Source organism: Eleutherodactylus coqui, chromosome 4, assembly GCF_035609145.1.
Source record: "Eleutherodactylus coqui strain aEleCoq1 chromosome 4, aEleCoq1.hap1, whole genome shotgun sequence".
In the NCBI taxonomy this organism is placed as follows: domain Eukaryota; kingdom Metazoa; phylum Chordata; class Amphibia; order Anura; family Eleutherodactylidae; genus Eleutherodactylus; species Eleutherodactylus coqui.
The window spans coordinates 249,321,176-249,344,171 of NC_089840.1; the positions used below are offsets into that span (position 1 = coordinate 249,321,176).

The 22,996-nt window shown below is 42.6% G+C and overlaps 1 protein-coding gene across 1 annotated transcript in view; it reads right to left on the minus strand.

Moving 5' to 3' along the window:
* Positions 1-290: 290 nt before the first annotated feature.
* Positions 291-22,996, minus strand: part of LOC136626188 (opsin-VA-like) — a 49,518-nt gene continuing 26,812 nt past the window's right edge. The window contains exons 3-5 of the mRNA XM_066601015.1: positions 13,656-13,773; positions 7,621-7,860; positions 291-750 (exon numbers count right to left, since the gene is read on the minus strand). Of these exons, the coding sequence (XP_066457112.1) occupies positions 517-750; positions 7,621-7,860; positions 13,656-13,773 (592 nt within the window). The 3' untranslated portion in view covers positions 291-516. The remainder of the gene's footprint in view (positions 751-7,620; positions 7,861-13,655; positions 13,774-22,996) is intronic.

The window sequence follows — 22,996 nt, forward strand, 5'->3', positions numbered from 1 at the left end:
TATGGAATAGCACAGTCTTCAGGCATCCAATTAAAAAAGCGAATACCATACAATATACTTAAAAAAAACTTGATAGCCTTTGGACAACATTTGCCTATACAGTGGCATATGTCATATCTCTTGGTAAATCCTCATGATTTATAGAGTACCTCCAACATATACTACAAGCACACTGTGAAGGAGTATTAGGTGGACTTAGTACCGGACTATTAGAGTAGTATAATAGCATTTTCCCCATTTTGTCCCTACAGAGCTTGATCTAACTTTTCTTTAAAGTGATGGAGGAAATATTCCGTGAATTAACCTTTATTTTGGCATAATCCATACATCTTCAGAATGAAACACCTTCAGACATTTACAGGACCTGTAAGTATAAGTCACATGGTGTCTATATATGAATGTGCATTGACAGGTAACAAGTTCCTATAATCCTCAGTCAATCATTCCTGGTGGTGAAGCGGTGTGGAAGAGAGGTCTGTTCTTTGTAACAATCAGTAGATGTTGAATAACTTCGGTCTACATAGGGCAGACTTTGTTTTCCGATATTGGAAGCTGTGCAAATGAGTTGCAGCTGCTCTGCTCTTCTTCAGTCATTCTGTTGCCATTGTTTGAGGTTATGTGCGCTGCTATGGAATGCATCTCACCACCGTGGTTAGTGCGGTTAAGCAACACCCGCTCGGAAGTTGGGTTAATCGACTCCTTTGGTTCTATGTCATTGCAGTGGAACATTTGAAGCAAACACCTCCTGAACTGGAAGGAAATGACAAATTAGTATGGAAGGAGCATTGTAAACTGCAAGATTTCGAAAAGCATAAATACTAGAAGGAAACTGTAAGGGATTCCAGCTTTTATTTTTCTATAGATGGTTTCCAAATGTAAGAAATGATCTAATTGGTCGCTGTGGGCAGCAGGGACACTTTTACCTTGTTTTAAAAAAATATTTTTGATTGGGTTTTTCATTAAGAACATTATACAGAAATAAAATTCTGCACAGTAAATGGTCAGATACTTCCCCAAGCGCGTCAAAGACTATATAAAATACACAAATGTGTTGATCTAAGCTATACAATAAGCCTAATTATGTCTACTCTGCTACAAATTGTCATAACCATTGTTGGTGAAGGGGGTAAAATTAGGGAATCAAAAAGGAAAAAACATCATAAGTTTTCCCTTTTCAGCATGCTTGTAAACCGAATGTCTATCGTTCAGTGTAAACAGCAGCTGTTCAGTACTGAACGACCGCTGCTTACAGCGAATGGAGGCGGGCGGGGGGAGAGTGGGGGAGAACTCTCCTCCTGACGGCCGCGCTGTTAGCAATCCAGCACAGGAGCAAGGATACACTGAGATGAGTGTCGGGCATCGTCATTCATCCAAGTGAACGAGCAAATGATGACACAGTTTCCTCGTTCGCCCAGGCAGTCAGCTTAAACACTAAGAGAAATCATTTTTTTAAAAGGATTGTTCAGGCCGCCGGACTAGTGAATAAGAACGACTGTACCATCAGTATTTAAAACAAACTATTAGCGGACGAGCCAACAATGATTTTCATGCTTGCAGAAAATAAACGAACGATAAGCGATTGAATCATCGTCCGATCGTCGCCCGTGCTTACACTGAACGATTACTGCTCAAATTCGAAAAATCCAACACTTAGTTTTTTTTAACGATAAACATTTCTTGTAAAAGCACCTTAACTTAGACATTCAGGGCTTAGTCAGACGGGCGTTTTTTGCCGCGATTTGCGCATGCGCATGCGTCCGGCGATTTTTTAAAACCATTGCTTCGCAATGGTATCGGACACATGAGCGCTTTTTATGCGCTCGTCCGATAAATTATAGAACAAAAAATCGCAGATCGCACCTATCTGCGATTCCTGTTCGCTTCTGTGTATGCGCTCAATGGGGCCGGCGGCAGCAGCGCCGACCCCATTGAGAACATATAGAAGACAAATCATTCTTCTCTGCCACAGCTGTAACAGCTGTGGCAGAGAAGAACGATGTTTGCCCATTGAATTCAATGGAGCGGCAATACAGCCGCTCCATTGAAAGCAATGGGCTGCCGGCGTGCGCGGGGTTAATTGTCGGGAAGGGGTTAAATATATAAACCCTTCCCTGCAATTCATGCTAAAATGTGTTAAAATAAAAAAAATTGTATACTCACCTTTCCGCTGCAGCCGGAGTCCAGCCGCGGCCGCTGTCAGTTCTCCTGAACTGCTTCTCGGCACTATTCAGCCGGCGGGGCTTTAAAATCCCCGCCTGCTGAATGATCTGCTCTGATTGGTCACAGCCTGACCAATCAGAGGCCGGTTTCACTCACACACCCATTCATGAATTCATGAATGGGTGAGTGACTGCTGCCTCTCAGCGCTGAGCCAATCAGGGGCAGGTCTGACTCACATCCATTCATGAATTCATTAATGGGTGTGAGTGAGGCATGCCTCTGATTGGCTCAGCGCTGAGCCAATCAGGGGGCAGGTCTGACTCACACCCCCTTCACACCCACTGCAGGACGGCTGCCGGGAGCTGCAGGCAGAAGGTGAGAATGCAATTTTTTTTTTATTTTAACACATTTTAGGATGGATTGCAGGTAAGGGCTTATATATTTAAGCCCTTACCGACAATTCATCCCGGGCTCGCCCGCAGCGCATTGCTTTCAATGGAGACGGCTGTATTGCCGTCTCCATTGAATGCAATGCGCTGGACAGCTCCGGCCCGTTTCTAATGAAACGCGGCTAGGAGCAGATTTTCGGGCGATTTGCGGGCGACTTGCGCGCACCGGTCACGCGATTTGCGGATGCGCATCCGTCATGCGATCCGCAAATCGCGGCAAAAAACGCCCGTCTGACTAAGGCCTCAATTTGCAATCCAGTTACTTAAATTCAGGTCAGGAATTAGATCCTGGATTGTAGTAAATGGCATATTTCATTATCTAAGGGCAATGTATCTATTCTCTTCCTCCAAATATTGATCGCAGTTTGTATAGTAGGAAAATGTGTCATTCCTGGGATCTGAGAGGTTTACAACACCCAAAGTTAGTTAAGTAGAGTGGGGGAGTTGGACATGTAAGCTTCTATCTCTACCCAATCTTTAGATGGGTCATTCATACACCAACTTTTAATTTAATCTAAGATGTTAGCTTGATAATAAGCTATTGTATTAGGGCAGTGTTCCCCAACTCCACTCCTCAGGGACCGCCAACAGGTCATGTTTTCAGGATTTCCCCAGTATTGCACAGGTGATATAATTATTATTGGTGCCTCAGACATTGCCACAGATGTTCTTACTATAGGATATCCTGAAAACATGACCTGTTGGGGGTCCCCGAGGACTGGAGTTGGGGACCCCTGCATTAGGGCATCATAGATTCCCAAAGGTAATTGAGATACTTTTAACTTTTTGAATTGTGTAAGGCTCATTGTTTTTCATTCCACTGAAATGTTAACGCCTTAGGCCGGTCTCACACAACCGAAGTTCAATTGCGGAATCCGCGGTCAGCGTCCGCACGGAGAATCTGCAGCAAATGGCACGCATTGGAAGGTATGTAAAAATTGTGTTTTCTTTCTTACTCGTGGAAAAGAATAGCGTATTTCGCAAGCGGAGAAAAAAAATCACTGCTTTCTCTGTTTTGCTGCAGACTCCACGTGGACGGCCTGTACATCAAAGGAGGCTGTCCCACCTGCTGCCCATCCACAATTGACATAGCAAATGGGCAGCAGGCACCCACCTAATTGTCTAGCGACAGTGTGGGAAAAACAAATGTTTAGAAAAAAAAATCTGTACTGCGCAAGACCGACAGCAAGTGTCCATGGTCATCCGCTGTACAGAAACAGCAGGTACGTGGGGACGCCGGCCTCTGTCACATCCAGATTCCGCTGCGGGAAGCCACATGCAGAATCTGGATCATTCGTGTGAGTCCGGCCCTATAGGTCTATGTTTATTATGGTTTCCCTCTTAGTTCAAAAATTCACTACTAAAGCCGGAATCTTGTCATGTTGTCAAATGATATGGATGCAAACAGTAGAGAAGACTATGGAGCACAGGTCCACATTACACATCGATCTAATGCTTCACAGCAGCTTTGTAGACATGAACAATGTTGGTGAATTTGTATAGTCTGTTCTCTTGTTTTGTTTTTTTTTGCTTTGCCTTGGTACTATCAGTCCAGTCTATTTGGCCCAGATGTTTTTAATGAGCAGAAGGCTGCAAAAAGGTGATCTGCTGATGGATTAGATAATGTTCCCTACATCATCCGCAGTGCTGTCCAAATTTGACATGTGCACCACACAATCACGGAATCACGCATGCACAGAGGAGCTAGACGATTCTGCCAAGAATAGAGCTAATTTATATGAGTGTGTTCCAGATTTGGATAACATAGTGGATCCTTGACCACCATCAACAGAGGGACCGGGTTACAGAGCTTACTGCAAGTGGTCCGGATCCGCCCACCAGACTGTTAGAGCAGCATTAGCATACCGAGCAGGAATTATTAAGTAATTTTCACGAGATATGAAGTTATTATGCGCAATAACAAAAATGGATATAGAATGCTCTCTACTTCATTAATATCTAGCTGCTATTAGTTTATCCAGTTGGAAGCTAGTGACAGGCTGCCTTTAACACAGCCCTTCTGATGGGCGGATTATTTTCATGACTCCAATTGTAAACAGAGATCTAGCAAAGTTTAATTTGACTCTTAAAATTTTATGATAACTTTCTGTGCCACAGTTTGTTTACCCTTTCAATATTTTTTATTGTGTCAAGACAAAATAAGGGCTTGTGCAAACTAGCGTTTTCATATCCAATTTACTGTTCCATCACGGGAACAGCAGAATGGAAAGAATACGTTTCCAAGCCCATAGAAATGTATTGAAGTGGAAGGTCTTCAGTTTAATTTTCCATCTCTTTCCGTTTTTTATACATGTGGTGGTGGTGGTACAATGAACGTGTCTCAGTGGTTTGCTGTGTTGCCTTGCACTGCTTGCATCCTAGGTCCAAATCTCATCAAAGGCAACATCAACTTTGAAAAAGTCCATACAGCCATTACCCGCAGTCAGATTTAAACTTAGAACTCCAGCAGCACCAACGACTGAGCTACCATGCGTGAGAAGAATAAAAACAATGAGAATACACAACCTCCATGCAGATGTTGTCCATAGTCAGTTGTGAACATGGAACCCAGCGTTATAAGGCAAGAGTGCCCTCAAGCCCCCTCCTTCTTCCTGCTCCCACCTTCCCCCACGAAGGAGAAGGAGCAGAAGAAGATATTCTTCTTCTCCTTCACTTTCCTTTACTCCTTTTCCTCTGGAGAAGAAGAAAGAGAAAGCATGGTGGCTTAGCAATTACCACTGTTGTCTTGCTGTGCTGGAGTCCATGGACTTTGTATGTTCTCGTTGTGTTTCTTGTTCTCTTCCTTCAGAAAAGAAAGAAATAAGAACAAGCTTGGTAGCTCAGTCCTTAGCACTGTTGTCTTGCAATGCTGGAGCTCTAAGTTCAAATCTGACCAAACATGATGTCTGTTCTGGCTTTTTGTATGTTATCTTTGTGTTTATTCTTTTTGGTCTTCTATTTCACTGGTCGTACAAGTGGTGGCTCAGTCATTAGCACTGCTGCCTTGTGGTGCTGGAGTTGTAGGTTCAAATCTGACCAAGGTTGACGGCTGTATGGAGTTTTTCAAAGTTGATGTTGGCTTTGGTGAGATAAGACAACAGTTCTAACCACTGAGCCAAATTCATTGAAGAACCGCCAACATCACCATGCTGAAAAATGGATGTGATCAGAAAGCTTACAGATACTTTCCATTTCATTTCTGTTTTCTGAGTTCTATTTTTAAGGAAACTGGATCAGTAAAAAAAAAACACATAGCCTAACAATAACTTTGCGATGCCTTAAGGTAAGGTAACTTGTCGCAGATGGTTATCACCGTCAAGTTAAACTAGGCTACATCTGTAATTTCTCATTATTAAACCCCCTATGGATACCTGAGAAGATCAAATTGTAAACATGTACTGTATAATGGAAATCTATAAATCCTCTGTTTTTTCTTTCTGTTGTTTTTTTTTTAGTTAAGCTGTATGATACAATATTTCTAAGTAGCATTTTTGAAATTCCTAGTTGGTGCTTAGCAGTGACCTGAGCCTTGTGTATGCACAAATAATTAACTTGGTATCCCAGCTGAGCTTGCAACTCAAAGGCCTCAAGCACTAGGCAGGTTCATATGCATGGAGAGACACTGTGTACTGCAGACAATTGGATGAGGTCAACACTAGTAGTCCCGGCTATGTAGCAATGAGAATGCAACACATATCACACTGAGATGATCCTCTCCAACTGTGCACATGCATAGAATACAAAGACATCAGCATCTCTTCATCGTGTTTTTCATACCCCAGACATATCTCAAAAATGCAGCAACGTCAGCCTTTTTCATTATCCAAAATGTTGCACCTTGTACATATGTCCGGGGTATGACATAAAACACAATGAGCAGGATGCTTGCGGTCTTTGTATTCTATGAAACGTGTACAATACAGAATTCCAGATACTTCATGTGGTGCTATACACTATCCTACCAAAAGTAATTGGACACCTGAACAAGGATCAAAAGTAGTATTTATTTCCATATGTTAATACTTAGCTGGGCCTACTTTGGCCCTAATGACATCGGATAGTCTTCATGGCATACTTTCTACTAACATCTGATACATTTTAGACGGTGTTTCCCTCCATTATTAAGGAAATGTCTGTCAAAGAAGATGCATTGGCCTAACGCCATCGGTGGAAGGAGGGGTGTCATTGGACAGTTGAGTAATGGAAGAACGTTCTACGGAGTGATGAATCACGCTACTCCATTCTTAAATCAGATGAACATACCCAGGTGTGGAGGAGCCTTGGCAATACCTTTTGCCTGAGTGTGTTGTGCCAACAGTTAAGTATGGTGGAGGTTCATTTATGGTCTGGAGATCTTTTACATGGCATGGTGTACCCTGACATTCTATACAATAATGTGCTGTCGACAAGGTGGCAATACTTTGGGAGTGGTCGGTCATACTTCCAACAAGACAACGCAACTTGTCACAAATCCAATACTGTTTTATGTTGGTTTGAGGATATGGATGTTGCACAATTGGACTGGCCTTCACTGAGTCCCGATCCGAACCCTACTGAACATCATTTGGACGAACTGGAATGTCAAGTCAGGAAATATGACGAGCGTCCATCTTCTTTGAGAGAACTCACCAAATGTTTGCAAGATGATTGGAGGGAAATACCAGATGAAGTGAATTAGACGTTAGGAGGAAGTGTGCTATGGACGGTACCTGATATCATTAGAGCAAAGGAGGTCCCAATAAATATTAACATATTTAAATAAATACTACTTTTGATTGTTGCACGGGTGTCGTATTATACATATGGTAGGATAATGTATGGTACCTCCATCATTGTGGAGAGTAGAGGTATTCCCCTCTATAGATGCCATATTAAGGCTGTGTACATCTCACAGTTGGCATGGAGCTGTAAGACTTTACTCAGACTTTGCCAAATCCAACTGTGTAAGAGAGAGTTGAAAATCTTGAAAGTTGTATACACCTGAAATGCAGAGAGAATATATATACTGTACCTGTTTGTTCATAAATACGTAAATAACAGGATTATACATGGAAGCAGTTTTTGCAAAGAAAGCTGGGATTGCTGAGAGCCGTGGATCCAGCTCTATGGTGGGATGTGCTGTGACCAGGATAGAAAAGGCAGCATATGGCGTCCAGCAAATGAGAAAAGCCGTGATCATTATTACAACCATCCGAGTGACTTCCTTCTCTGGTTTCCTGGAAGATCCCAACCTGCTCTGAGTGTCTGATACCTATGAAGAGAGAACATAAGTGCATTTCATTTTTTTCCAGTTACTAATTAATATATGGGACAAGGGGCATAGTTATAGGGGGTGCACAGATGGCAATCAGACCCAGATCATGGAGCCTGAGAGAGCTGCTGCAAGGCCTCTATCAGCCATTCTGTAGCATCTAGGACTAAGTTTCAAAAATACAGACTGAAATATCAGTTTAGCCACAAGAGGAAGCTACAACACAACCAGAGGCCATTACTAATGCAAGTAAATAGAGCAATTAGACTATATGGAGAATTTTCCAGAAGACACTCTGATAGGCTGTGAAGCTTCATGTGACACAGTGGGGAAAGGCCAGTACCATCTTGGAACTGCAGCTCATAATTCAGAGTGTGTGAAAGGAGGTGGCAGCACAGAAAGGTCTACAGAGGTGGACACCATGCCTAGGGACAGTGCAGCAGACAATGTCCCCATGTTGGAGAGCAGCCAGAAGTGAGATTGCCAGAAACCAAAAGGGCACTGATGACCCAGGGGCTGAAGAGGTGGCTGAATGAAAGGCCAGGAGTATCACTGATGCAAATGACCTAACAGTGCATGGGAGGACAGGGACATTGCTTGACACTGAGGCTTCAATGTTAAATTATGACCAGACTGTGAGATGTCGATAATCGGTGAAGAGGGCACTGGTGGTCATGGGTGTACAAATTTCCCACCGGGACATTAGGCATAAATCCCAGGCCAGGGTGTAGGGATGTGGGCTGTGATAGTAACTCTCCTAAAGGATGCTGAGAGTAAGTGTGCAAAGTAAAGTAATGGTGTCAAAATTTGGTTTTAAGCAAGGCCCTGTGTAAAGAGTAATGTAACTGGTGTAAGGGAAAATTTGTGTACAATGTTCTATTACTGCACTGTGCTATGCATGTGATAATATGATGCGTGATGGGGCAGCAAGGCACCAGTTACAAAGGCAGTTGCAGAAGGTGTAGCAGCATGCTGTGTTCATAGATGCATGTATACAGTGAGTCTTCGGAGCTCCAAAATCAGAGAATGATAGAGCCAAATGGTCTGCATGAAGGATAGTGCATGCCCTAGGTTGCCGGCATCCCGTTGCGTTCAATGGGGCCGCTGGCAGCAGCCGCGGCCCCATGGAAAGTAATGCTGCACGGGCCTGCATTCACACGTGTTTGTTCACGTACGTGGGTACGCGGTTTAGTGCACACCTACTGTATGTACGGCACGCGCTCGTGTGAATGCACCCTACTCTACTGGCTAACATGGTACCAAACCTTTTTTTCATAGTACCCCTGTCACACTGCTACACTATCCCTTACGCACACACTAGGGCCACTTTCATAGAAAGCATTATGGGGCCCACTGTAAACATCAGAATTGTGCCCTGACCTTGCTAACGGTGAACAGCAGTGTATACTCACTTGTATATCAGATCATAGATTACGTCCTATATCACATCTGTATAGTATAGCTAAACCATAGAAAGTCACCTCAATGTTTTATCTCAAGAATGTTCAAGAGCAAAAGGGGAGTTTAAAGTGCCAATAGAAGAGACAGCAAAATGTCCCCCTTTATAATTATTTTCCAATTTTTGTACTTGGGGCACATGACACATTTTGCTTAGCTTGGTTAAGGGTTGTTCATGCACAGAGGTCTTTGGTCTGTGTATAAGGTGTCAGTAAAGGTCTTACTGGATGCAACAATATTTCTTCTCATCAGTTGTTTGTCATTGCCTTCTGTTAATCGGTTAATGGGTTTGTTTACTTTGGGGAACGACTTCTCTTACACTGATTCCCAGTTGACAACACAGGAACAACCAGATCTCTTTTTCAGTATAGTTTTGCTTAAATCAATGGGTTACGTCTAATGCACAGTTCAACAGTATGCCAGACCAAGAGTCATTGCAGTGGTTTCCTTGTTGGTTTTGTAGAGTGGTGGAAGCCCCTATTCTGTGTTTCTATGCCCAAAAAGGACATATTTAGAGGGTTTCAATAATGGAACATGTGCAAATTTCTTTCTACGTGTCACAACATTTTTTGCATCAGTATATCATCTTTATGCCAGGGGTATAGCTAAAGGCTCATGGGCCCAGGTGCAAAAGTTTACCTTGGGGCCTTCCAACTTCTATTAACCCCTTAACATAGAGGCGTGCCTCGAAACTTTTGGGCCCCAATGCAAAACCTGTAACATGGCCCCCAACTATAATGGTTTACTCATAGTACTGGGCTTCCTATATGAAGAAGAGAGGCCTTATGGACCCCCTAATGCTCCTGGGCCCGGGTGCAAATGCATACCTTATAGTTACGCCAGTGCTTCAGGCCATTACTCAGTTGAAGCACCCTGTTGATCCCACTCACCTCCTCCACCCTTCTTTCCTGTAGTCCTATTCTCAACAACATAGGGTGGACAAGTCACTGCCTTCACATGATCATCTTAGGCTGGATTCACATCTGCATTGGAAGCTTCGGTTGGAGGTTCGGTCACAGATCCAGCAGAAATAACTGGAAGAAAAATTGCTGCTTGCAGTGCTTTTTTTTCCAGTAAAATGCCGGGCAGCTGAGCAAAAACTGAACAGACCCCATTATAGTCAACAGGACCATTCGGTGCTGTTCAGTTCTGTCATAAGACGGGCCTGTTCAACCAGGGAATTCCCCTTTTCTGCTCCCCGAACGGAGCAGGAAAACAGAATCCCTGATGCAAATGTGAAACCACCTGAATGGCTGTGTCCACTTCAACATTCAAAGTAAAGAATTATTAGACAAATATGCCAAGAATTTCAAGAATTTTCCCGACTTATGCAAAAAGTCTGATTGGTAGGGCTGGACCAATAGTTCCAATTTCCGCAAGTGAAGTGTCTATGCCTGCGTGGTTATTCTCTATTGTAGTCCATGGTAGATTCTGAAACCACCAAGTGGACAGGACTTGGCACTGTTTTTGCACGTCTTATAACAGACTTGAAGGACATGATGCAGTGTGCGGAGACGTACATTCATCAGATCACTTTCCCTTAGCCTTTTCTTAACTGAATAGCTGAGTATAAATGTCACTGCAGTTCACGGATTTTGATTTTTCAGTAAACACGGATGAGATGAAATAATGGAAAATCAGTTTCTTGTTAAACGACACAATATGCATAAATGGCAAATAACAACCTTGCACAGCCACCGATGGCACCACAAGTAACTGTATGTGCTATATTACATGTCTATTACTAACTCATCCTACTGTATATAGATATGTATGTACCTTAGAAGCAGGCAGTGCGGTAGGAAGAAGAGGGACTTTTCAGCTTGGTCTTGTCCCTATTTAACCACCTCCCTAAATGTAGTAACGTAAATATACATCATGCGGTCAACCATGGAAGGGTGTATGGAGCAGGCTTGGAGATCCAAGTTCACCCCACACCTGGTAGCTGTGATTGTGGCAGGTAACTACTGCAGTCAAAGTTAACCATGCATCTAAACAGCCAGCCAGAGGGGTGCCTTTGGTGCTCCATCCGTCATGGTATGCCAATGGGTTAGCATGGCAGCCAAGTGAAGACTTTCCGGGCTGCCACATATGCATGCCTATTAAGCCTATGTTTGTAAAAGTCTGAACTATTAACCCTTTCCAATCCACTGTCTGATGTCTAAAGACATTCTGATTGAAGGCTGTACAGATCCGATGTCGGAAGATGTCCGGCAGGGTATTCTTTTTGTAGATTACTGGCCGCTCTATTCGGGGACCTCTCCAGCATGTCCTATACTGCAGTACTGGCTCTAACCAGCAGATGGCACCATTGTATAGTGGCAGAAAGAGAAAGCCCCCTAGGAAACCCTGAATCCAAAATTGGATTGCAAAGGGTTAAAATATCCCACTATTTATCTTACAGGGCAGACACTGTAAAAATTTTTAAAAGTACAGAATGCCAGAATTGTGCTTTTTTGGTTACCAAAAAAATTGAATAAAAAGTGATCAAAAAGATGTACATGCACCAACATGATACTAATAAAAACTACAACTTACCCTTCAAAATACGAGTACTCACACAATACAGTCTAAGAAAAAATAAGGGACTCGGAATATGGTGATGGAAAGCAGTTTTTGTTTTAAAAAAAGTTTTTTTTAAACTTTTTAGAAGTAGTAAAACATAAAAGCTATATATATTGGGTGTCACACGTATTCATGGAATAAAGTGCAGGTCATTTTTAATGCACTGTGAATGCTGTAAAAACTAAGCCCCTCAAAAAAATTGTGCAATTGCTTTTTTTTTTTTAATTTCACCCCACATTAAACATTTTTTAATGGTTTTCAGTACATTCTATACTACATCAGCTGGTACTATTAAAAAATACAATTTATCCTGCAAAAAAACAAGCCCTCATACAGCTATGTCAACAGAAAAGTAAAAACGTTATGGCTCTTGGAGTGCAGGGACGAAAAAATGAAAAAAAAAACCTATAAAGTGTGTTGGGTGCAATGGGATGTGGTGTCTACAGCCAGGGGCGTAACTATAGGGGGTGCAGGAGATGCAGTTGCACCCGGGTCCAGGAGCCTTAGGGGGCCCATAAGGCCTCTCTTCTCCATATTGGGAGCCCAGTGCTATGAAAAAAGTATTATAGTTGGGGCCCTGTTACAGATTTTGCACCGGGGCCCAGAAGCTTTAATTTACACCTCTGCCTACAGCTGCTGCAATGTCATGAGACAAGAAAGTGGAAAATGTACTCATAAATAAATATTGTCAATTCCACAGCGCTTTCATTTATTACCTCCCCCACCAAGCTGGGTACTCATTTTACCAACCTTTGGAAGGATGGAAGGCTGAGTCAACCTTGAGCCGGCTACGTGAACCAATCAGGGATTGAACTCACAACCTTCAGGTCATGAGCAAGAGCCTTAACACTCTGCACTACACAAGGCTATTACTCATGATAATAAGATGGGGCATCATGACTCTCCTTCCTTGCAGGAGTGAAACAGAACCTGAAAGGGGCCTAATTTTGTCTCAGCTATGGGATCCCACGTCTCGGTTTACACCCCGTCCAGAGCTATAGCTATAGCTTATTCTATTATGTCAACTTTATTTACTGTCTGAATGAAGACTGGTTGTGGTTGGAGGCTTAACTGCTCTGTCAATGTGTTTCATTTCTTTCACCGATGGTTAAATTAGGAATATTGGATTTTTACAATAAGAGGGATGATAACATAAGCAGGAAAGCAATAAATGTCATTGATTCCTAGAGTAGATGGCTGATTAAAGCTCTACAAGGTCAGATACTTATTTGCAAAGAACAACGGTGCATATTGACAAGAGTCGTGGGGATCCTAAATCCTTATGGAACAAAGGGACCTGATAGAAGTTTAAGTATTCCCTCTATACCTGACCATGTGTGATTAGGTCTGCTCCAACTTAACATTGGAAAACCTCTTAAAGGGATAGCAAACCAATGTTGTATTATCCCCATCAGGCTGGGAAAGGATGACTGTTGTGTTTTTCAGTGGGATTAGCAAAATGTCTATTTCTCCAATAATCACTACTCTCAGACGACCCCAAAAAGTAAACCAAGAAATACACAAATCGGTGATCCATGAAAGTCTTGTGTTGTTGATCTTTCCCAACCCAGAGTAACTCCTGCCGCTCTGTAGGGTTATTAAGGGATCACTCTTGGGAATCTAGTAATAACATATTAGGATCTCTCTGCTTTCCCTCAATGAAATCTGTTCTCATCTATGCTGAGGTATATCCAGCTCTCGCACAGAGTTGTAGAACATAAGTGTGAATGAAGACTTATTCTAGCAGGTTCTCCTTGTCCATAATGACTTACCTTCCTGAGCTTTCTCATTAATTTTCCATAAGACACAAATATGACCATCAGAGGTAGAACGAAGCATGTTACAAGAAATGTGATGATGTAAGTTTGGTCTTCAATTTTTCCTGAGTACCTGAGCCAAAAAATTAGAAAAAACAAAGGATTAGTCAGTGACTATTGAAGGTTAAAGGAAAAGAAGCAGCAAAATTAAATTAGTACAGTTGTAAAGCACAGGAGGATGGTGTATGATGGTGCAGCATTGACAGATGGAGTTATTTCCCTCTTCCTTGGCGCTCCTTTCACCACTGTATATTTCCCCCTGGTTTTTGGATGCCATTCTTGGCCAACCTGTAAGGTCCACACACTGTCCATGGGAGGAAGGGGTGATGCTGCACTCCACATGTCACTTTCCATCCTGCCGACTACGCCAAGTCGTAAAGTGCAGGAAAAAGGTGTACGTTGTCGCAGCAATGACCGGCGGAGGCGGGTCCCTTTCTCTTGGGACTTTGATTGCCTCCCAGTACTGGATAGGTGGGGCTTAGTCGTAGCACTGATGAGCACCTTAGCTTCTTGGTCTCTAGTGGCAGGAACTGGAATGCCCTTCACCACCTTACACATTGCCAATCGAATGCTTGTTTGCCCTCTATGCCTTCCTCTCCCCAATGGGATCCACAACTCAGTCTTTTCTGAAATATTCGAGCAACCAAAATAAGGCATAAAGGGGTATTCTCATTTCAGACTTTTATGGCAAATCCGCAGGATATGCCAGAAGAGTTCTATACATGCAAGTCCCACCTCTAAGACCCCAATCTGCCTGCTGTGCTACACTGTCTACATAACGCCTATTCACTTCTACAGGGGTTACCAAAATGATGTAACACTGCCTGTTCAGCTGTTTACATACTCCTGGCCACCGCATAAAAAGTGGTATTGTCATCTTGGTCCTAATTGGCGGAGATAAAAATACTCTTTCAAGCCAACTCATTTCCCAATGTCATAGAACTCTCACACATATACTTAGGCACATATGCTAAGGTCCAGAGAACAAAGGCAAATCACATTAAGGCTTCATCAACGCAGCTAGAATTGACATCAGTACCGCATGGATCCCAAATCTGATATCCATAGCTTGCTGTGGTGTACCATACTCTACTTCTGTGTGCCTTTGATTTTACATGGTTGCACACAGAGTTCTTTTTCCATGGATTTTGTGGCATGTTTCATTCAATGCCGTAATATGAAGCTAGCAGGGAGAATGCAGTGCTCTATGGAGGCACCACTCGGTTGCACATGGAAGGCAATATGGGTCTGTATTAGGGTCTTATTATGCATTCTGTACATGGACGTATGCAGTTAAAGGCAGAGTATGCCTATAAGAGCCATTTTCAGTTTCCACGTGAGACATGAGGCCTAACAAAGAGAAGGATCCCGGCTCCATATGGTCAGATCCCAGGACAAGTACTCACCAGTAGTGTCACTATGGCTGGTTTACAGCCGGTTCCCACTAATCAGTAATGAGTATGGATAAGATTTCACTTCCAAATAAGAACTCCCGCTAGACATTAATATTCTAACGAGGTAATTAGAAGAAGTGTGCTTATGCTGTAACCGAAGTGTTGAAGCACAGTGATAAAGTCGGAGACAAGTCTCAGCCTGGGGATTCGAAGGATTTGACGAAGAACAGTTGTGGGGCAATTTATTACATTCTGAATGGGATTGTAAATACCTTCTTGTGATATATATTACTGCAGCTGGTAAATACCAGCCCGACTCTCTGCCCCTCGGGATGCTGAGATACATCAGGAAATGTAATGTTTGAGCTTCATAATGTTGTCATGCCAGCCAACAACAAGTAAGGTCTACGAATAGCTTGGATCTTTCCCTGCATTGCTCTTCCACAGTATAGATAGAGAAATAATACCTGGCTTAGACTAGTTTCTCACGGGCGATCGCGATTTTTGGGCATCAGCGATGCTTTTTTTAGAATAATATCGCGCCGCTGCCGCGCGCAATAAAATCACACGTTTTTTATTATGTAAGTCAATGCGACTTTCTAATGTTAAAATCGTATCGCAACACATGTTTGTCGCGTTGTGATGCAATAAAAAGCAGGCTCCATAGAGAAACGTGGGAGATAAAAAAAATTAATAAAAATCGCACATCGCTGAATGATAGATTAGGTCGCAATTTTTTTTTTCTCTCAATATCGCATCAGTGAAAACATCACTAATGGGAAAGAAACCATTGTAAATCATTGGCTTCATCACCTACTTTTTTACTGACAGGAGGCTGGAACCGGCACACATCATGGGGCGGAGCTACGCGATGATGCGTACAAGGGGGCGGAGCCAAAATGCCGATGCTGCCGAGCGGAGCCGAAGGGAGAAGAAGGGAGAAGACGGATCTGCGCAAGCGCGTCTAAAAAGGCAAGAAGACACCGAAATTAGACGGAACCATGGCGACCGGGACGCTAGCAACGGAGCAGGTAAGTGAATAACTTCTGTATGGCTCATATTTAATGCACGATGTATATTACAAAGTGCATTAATATGGCCATACAGAAGTGTATAGACCCACTTGATTTCGCGAGACAACCCCTTTAACTATTTTAGAAGGAACAGTAAATTCTATGTGCAAAAACAGAAACCTGCAGCTCTGGAGGCAAAAACAGGTCACTGCTTCCTGCAAGATCAGCTCATTCATCTCCTGCTGTCAGCATCACTTCAGTCTCTGTTCACAAAGGTATCAAAAAGATGTTCGTTTTCATAGGATGCAAGACAAATATGACAGCTCTGTTTGTAATGGGTTCCAATTTGTGCTAAATGACCCTATTGATCCATGATCAGCCTGTAAGATTCCCACTTGCCTACTGATAATGTAGCAGACTGCTACTCTGCAGTCAGGAGCGAAGGAAATGATGGGACGTCCTCAGGAATGGGATTAGCTGCGGGGTTTTCCACCTCTATAGGCTTAATAATCTGACAGTTTTGTATACATTCCTTTCATCGCACATTGGCTTACTGCCTCCAGGGAGATCATCTCATTAATGTCCTGCTGCTAAAACAAGTTTTTAGACAGATTGCTGTAAATGGTCACCGCACTTTCAGACAACTTGTTAATATGATCACTAATGAAAGAAATAGCAAAAGTCCAAATTAATTTATTTACTTAAAATTATGTTTTAAATGCAGAATAATCTGTCTAACATACTGGCCGCTGAGGGTCTCCTTTCCATCTAACTTGCTGTCCACTACCTATTGTCAATTGAAGTCTGTCTCTAGTAACAGAAATAACAGGAAGTGATAAGGGTATGCGGAGAAGGAATCATAGACTGATAGAGTTGGAAGGGACCTCCAGGGTCATCGGGTCCAACCCCCTGCTCAGTGCAGCATCACTAAATCATCCCAGACAGATGTCTGTCCAGCCTTTGTTTAAACACTTCCATTGAAGGAGAACGCACCACCTCCCTTGGCAACCTGTTCCACTCATTGATCACCCTCACTGTCTAATATCTAATTTGTGTCTCCTGCCTTTCATTTTTATTCCATTGCTTCTAGTCTTTCCTTGTACAAATGAGAATAGGACTGATGCCTCTGCAGTGTGACAGCCCTTCAAATATTTGTAGACAACTATTAAGTCTCTTTTTTGCAAGCTAAACATTCCCAGATCCTTTTACCGTTCCTCATAGGACATGATTTGCAGACCGCTCACCATCTTGGTAACTCTTCTCTGAACTTGCTCCAGTTTGAGGTATTTTTAAAATTGGGGTGCCCAGAGCTGGACACAGTATTCCAGATGAGGTCTGACTAAGGAAGATTAGGGAGGGGGGATAATTACCTCATTTGATCTAGACTCTATGCTTCTCTTAATACATCCCAGAATTGTGTTTGAACATGAGCCAACAGTGTGATGCAGCAGCAAAAAAGGCAGTCTGTGATCTACTAGAAGCTGTTGCAGAATGAGAGACTCGCATAGACGTGGTGCTGGAGCTTACAGTAAGTGTTTACTGTGTTAACGCTAATAAAAGACCGGAGTAGTACCATTGGACTGGCGCATTGCCAACGTGGTTCCAATTTACAAAAAAGGGAGCAAAAGTGAGCCTGGTAACTACAGGCCAGTAAGTCTCACCTCAGTAACGGGAAAAATTTTCGAGGGGATTCTGAGAGACGCCATCGATGAGTACCTCAAGGAGATTAAGGGAATAACTCCTCACCAGCATGGATTCATGAAGGGTCGCTCATGTCAGACAAATCTGATCAGTTTCTACGATGAAGTAAGCTCTAAGCTGGACCAGGGAGAATCTATTGATCTTGTATATCTGGACTTCTCTAAAGCCTTTGACACCGTGCCACATAATAGGCTAATATACAAAATGATGCAGCTCGGACTGGGCGAAAACGTGTGTAAGTGGGTAAAAAATTGGCTCAACGATAGAAAGCAGAGGGTGGTAATAAATGGTTCGTACTCTGATTGGACCACAGTCGCTAGTGGGGTGCCACAGGGTTCAGTATTAGGCCCCACTCTGTTCAACATATTTATTAATGACCTGATAGAGGGGCTGCACAGCAAAATATCAATATTTGCAGATGACACAAAATTATACAATATAATTAATGCAACAGAGGACAATGTGCGGCTACAAACGGACCTGGATAAGCTGGGGGCTTGGGCAGAAAAATGGCAAATGAAGTTCAATGTTGAAAAATGTAAGACTATGCACATGGGCAGGAGGAACGGATGTCACAAATACTCACTTAATGGGGTACCACTAGGGAAAAGTGATATGGAAAAGGATCTGGGGGTATTAGTGGATAATAGACTAAACTGGAGTAACCAATGCCAGTCAGCCGCTGCAAAGGCAAATAAAGTCTTGGGGTGCATTAAAAGAGGTATAGGGGCGAAGGACGAGAACATTATCCTTCCATTATATAAGGCACTTGTCAGACCTCACATGGAATACTGCGTACAATTCTGGACACCGGTGCTCAGGAAAGATGTCACAGTGCTTGAGGGGGTTCAAAGAAGAGCGACTAAACTAATACATGGAATGACGGGACTGGAATACCCAGAGAGGCTATCCAAATTGGGACTATTTACTCTAGAAAAAAGAAGGTTAAGAGGCGACCAAATAACCATGTATAAGTACATGAGGGGACAATACAAGGATCTCTCCTATGATCTGTTTATACCCAGGACCGCGACGGTAACAAGAGGACATCCGCTACGATTAGAGGAAAGTAGGTTTCATCACCAACACAGAAAGGGGTTCTTTACTGTAAGAGCAGTTAGACTGTGGAACTCTCTGCCGGAGGAAGTGGTGATGGCAAAATCCATAGAGGAGTTTAAAAGGGGACTTGATGTCTTTCTGGAGAAGGATATTACAGGATATAAATATTAGGTTAAGTGTCAATCCTGGTATATAGGCAGGTTGGAACTATTAGGGGTTGATCCAGGGAACAGTCTGATTGCCATTAGGGAGTCAGGAAGGAATTTTTCCCCCAAAAGGGCTAATTGACTTCTGGCCTTGGGGTTTTTTGCCTTCCTCTGGATCAACACAGTAGGATAGACAGGCTGGACTAGATGGACAATGTCTTCATTCGGCCTTACATACTATGAAAAAAAAAAAAATTCCATGAGAGATTCAATGCATTCCACCCCACCATAAACCTGACATTAAGCTACTCATATACTGAAATCAACTTTTTGGACACCATAAAAATTTCAAACAACTCAATACAGACATCCCTGTACCAAAAACTGATTGATCGGCCCACATACCACAGATAGGAGAGTTTCCATCCCAAACACATCAAAAAGTCCATTGTTTACAGCCAGACCATCAGATACAACCAGATCTGCTCCAATCCAACAGACAGAGAGGAACATTTACACCATCTTAAAAGGACAATTTTAAATCAGGGCTACCATCCCACCTTAATTAATGACCAAATCACCAGAGCCACCAGGATACCCAGAAATCAACTACTCCAATACGCAGAGAAGGAAGAAAATGGTCATGTACCTCTAGTAGTGACCTACAATCCACAGCTAGAGATAGTAAGGAAGACTGCAAAGAAACTTCATTATATCCTACACAAGAATGGCCATCTGAAAACCATAATCTCGGACCCTCCGCTTATGTGTTACAGGCAACCTCCAAAATTGAGGAACTGTATAATCAGTGCATTGCCCTCTGACAAACAAAATGGAACTTATCCCTGTAATGTAAGGAGCTGTAAGACCTGCTGACATATGCTGACTGCGGACAGGATACGGATCCCCAACACACAGCAGGACTATAAGATCCCAGGGACATTCACATGTTCCACGTCCAATGTTGTGTACCTGATCCTGTGCAGTAAATGTCCTGTTGGGGATCTTTATGTTAGAGAAACAGGACAAAAACTGAAAGCAAGGAGGAGATCTCATCGCCACTCAATTAAAGCGAGATAGACAGAACTACCTGTGGCGGAGCACTTTTTTAGTCCCGGACACAACATAAAACACATGAAGGTCCTCATACTTAAAAGGAATTTCAGACAACAAAGCCACAGAAGCATTTGGGAGTACAAAAAATGTATAACAACTTTTGACACAGAGGGTTAAATTCTTTAAGAGGATTCTTGTGTGAATGGGAAGTATGAGACATCTATAGCACAGATAACACACTGGCCTGGTGACCCTCTAATACTAATTCAGGGACCACAAAACCTTTACATCTTTATCAGTTGACTTTTTAAGTATGCTTTTATTACTCTACTTATTTATCCTTTCAAGTGCAAATTAATCACATCCATGTCTGTGCCTTGTCATTGGTAAGTGTTCATATATTCAGATCTATTTCATTATGCCTCAGAAAGGACTCAGAGGTTCGAAAGCTCGCAATAACATCATGTATTTTTGTTAACCATTAAAAGGTATCATATGTGCAAGATTTCTTGTTTTCTCTTGCTGGGAACAATCACATAAAGCTACTGAAATCAGATCTACACTGCTCAGTACTGCTGTATAATGTCCTCCATGCTGCTGTTACTTATGGGGATGTGCTAAGCGTTGATGCCAGGAGAACAGGCAGTGACACTGCTGCCTTTGATTGGCTGCAGCAGTTATGTGGTGCCCGCTCAAAAACCGAGACCAGAAGGACTGTAGGGCTGCAGCACTGCAGCACTGGATCGTTGGGGCTAAGGACAGGTAAGTACCACTACTTTTGTTATCTTAAGCCATGTGCAACTGTCAGCAAAAAATTATATTGTAACCAAACCACCCCTTTTAACCCCTTCCCACTCCAGGACGTACGGCGGGGTGTGTATGAAGAGAGGTCTGACAGCGGGATTAAATTCCCCAAACGATGTTTGAAGGTTCCATACACCTCTCCCCCCCCCCCCCTCGTGAGGTCGCAGGGGGCTGTACAGGTGTCATGGCAGCCGGGGGCCTTCTGAAAGGCCCTAGGGCTGCCTTAGGAGACTGCCTATCAAGCCGTCCCCATTATCTCATACTGCAGGAGCTCTCAAAGCATCGCTAGTTGTGCTCCCCCCGGGGGTGGGGGGGTGGGGGGGGGGTTAAAAAAGGGTGAAAATAATTTGTAAAAAAAAAAGTAATAATAGTTTAAATCACCCCCCTTTTGCCGTATCTATAATAAAAACAAAATCTAAATCCTAAAAGAAAAATACATATTTGGTATTGCCTTGTCCGTAAAAGTCCGCTCTATCGAAGTAGCACATTATTTACCCCGCACAGTGACCGTCGTCTGAAAAAAAAATAAAGAACGCCAGAAGTGCACTTTTTCAATCACCCTGTCTCCCAGAAAAAGTGTGATAAAAACCGATCAAAGAGTCGTACAGATTCTGAATCGGTTCTAACGTAAACTACAGGACATCCCGCAAAAAATTAGCCCTCACACAACTATGACGATGGAAAAATAAAAAAGTTATTGCACCGAAAATGGTGGCAGAAAATAATTTTAACAAAATTAAATGTCTTTGAAAAAAAAAGAGTAGAAAAAAAAAAACCTATATAGGTTTGGTATCGTAGCAATCGTACTGACCCATAGAATAAAGTTATCATGTCATTTTTGTTTGTGTGCCGTAGAAACCAGACGCCATGAAAGATGATGGAATGTCATTTTTTTTTTTCGTTTTACTCCACTTAGAATTTTTTAAAAGTTTTTCAGTACATTATACGGTACATTAAACAGCACCATTGAAAAACACAACTCGTCCCACAAAAAATAAGCCTTCATACAGCGATGTTGATGGGTAAATAAAGGAGTTCTGATTTTTTTTAAAGGGGGGAGGAAAAAACGGAAACGGAAAAAAGGGGGCCGCATCATTAAGGGGTTAATATTAGAGATACAGCTTCTAGAAAGGAAAATGGTGCTAATGCAGAATACAAGTCATATAATGGTCAGGAATAGTGTTATTCTTCATGTACGCACAGTGCAGCCTATTCTAAAATCATCTGAAAGTTTGGGTACGCTTTAACAAATCATAAGTTATGCAATGCTATTTCCGACTAATATACTTAGTTTGCTCATCATGCCCCTTCATAGCCCGATCACCGAATGCATCGAGCTCTACAACCAGCCAGTAAGCAGTTTCTAGGCTTCCAAATAAAGAATTTTCATTCTATGAGAACCCTTCTTTGTCCTCAATATGGCTGCAAACGTGATGCCGCTCAATGATGTTCATGCGGTATGGTGCAATGTAAACTTTGCAGGATGAAGTACTGTAGATGCTCATTTATCAAAGCCCCAATTGTATAACAAAGCAACATCTTGCATCAAGAGCTGAAAGTGCGGAGTATTGCAGTAGACCGAGCTTCTCTTCAGATTACATGAGAAGAATCCCGGACTTTTCTTTCATACAATTGGAGTCAATTACAGAAGGACTGAAATGGATGTGCGTGGAATACAATACTCTACAAACTTCTCCAACTACAGCACAATCCACATAATAGTAGTTATTTCAATGGAGTTCCCATTGTGCGGCACTGTATAATTCCATTTTAACCTCGCCGCTGATCACTACGGTTGCCTCTTCTTATCTGTCATATCTATCTCATTTTCTCTTTGGTTTAAGACTGGGGATATTGCCAAGCTGTTATTTTCAGCATCACACTTATTCTATGCACTTGCCATCCACCTGACAGTAGGAGTATTTTCAAGAAGCGGCACTATAGTCCATTCCCCGGGAGACTTTCACCTCCAGCTTCAGAGCGTGACCCCTTGTTCTAACACTTCTCTTGCTCTCATCTAACCTTCTCTCCCAGATCTGCTGAATTCCTGGATGATTCGTTTGCTCATGTTCAACATTCATCTTCTAAATTGGTGCATCAATAATAGTCTAGTGCTCTAACCA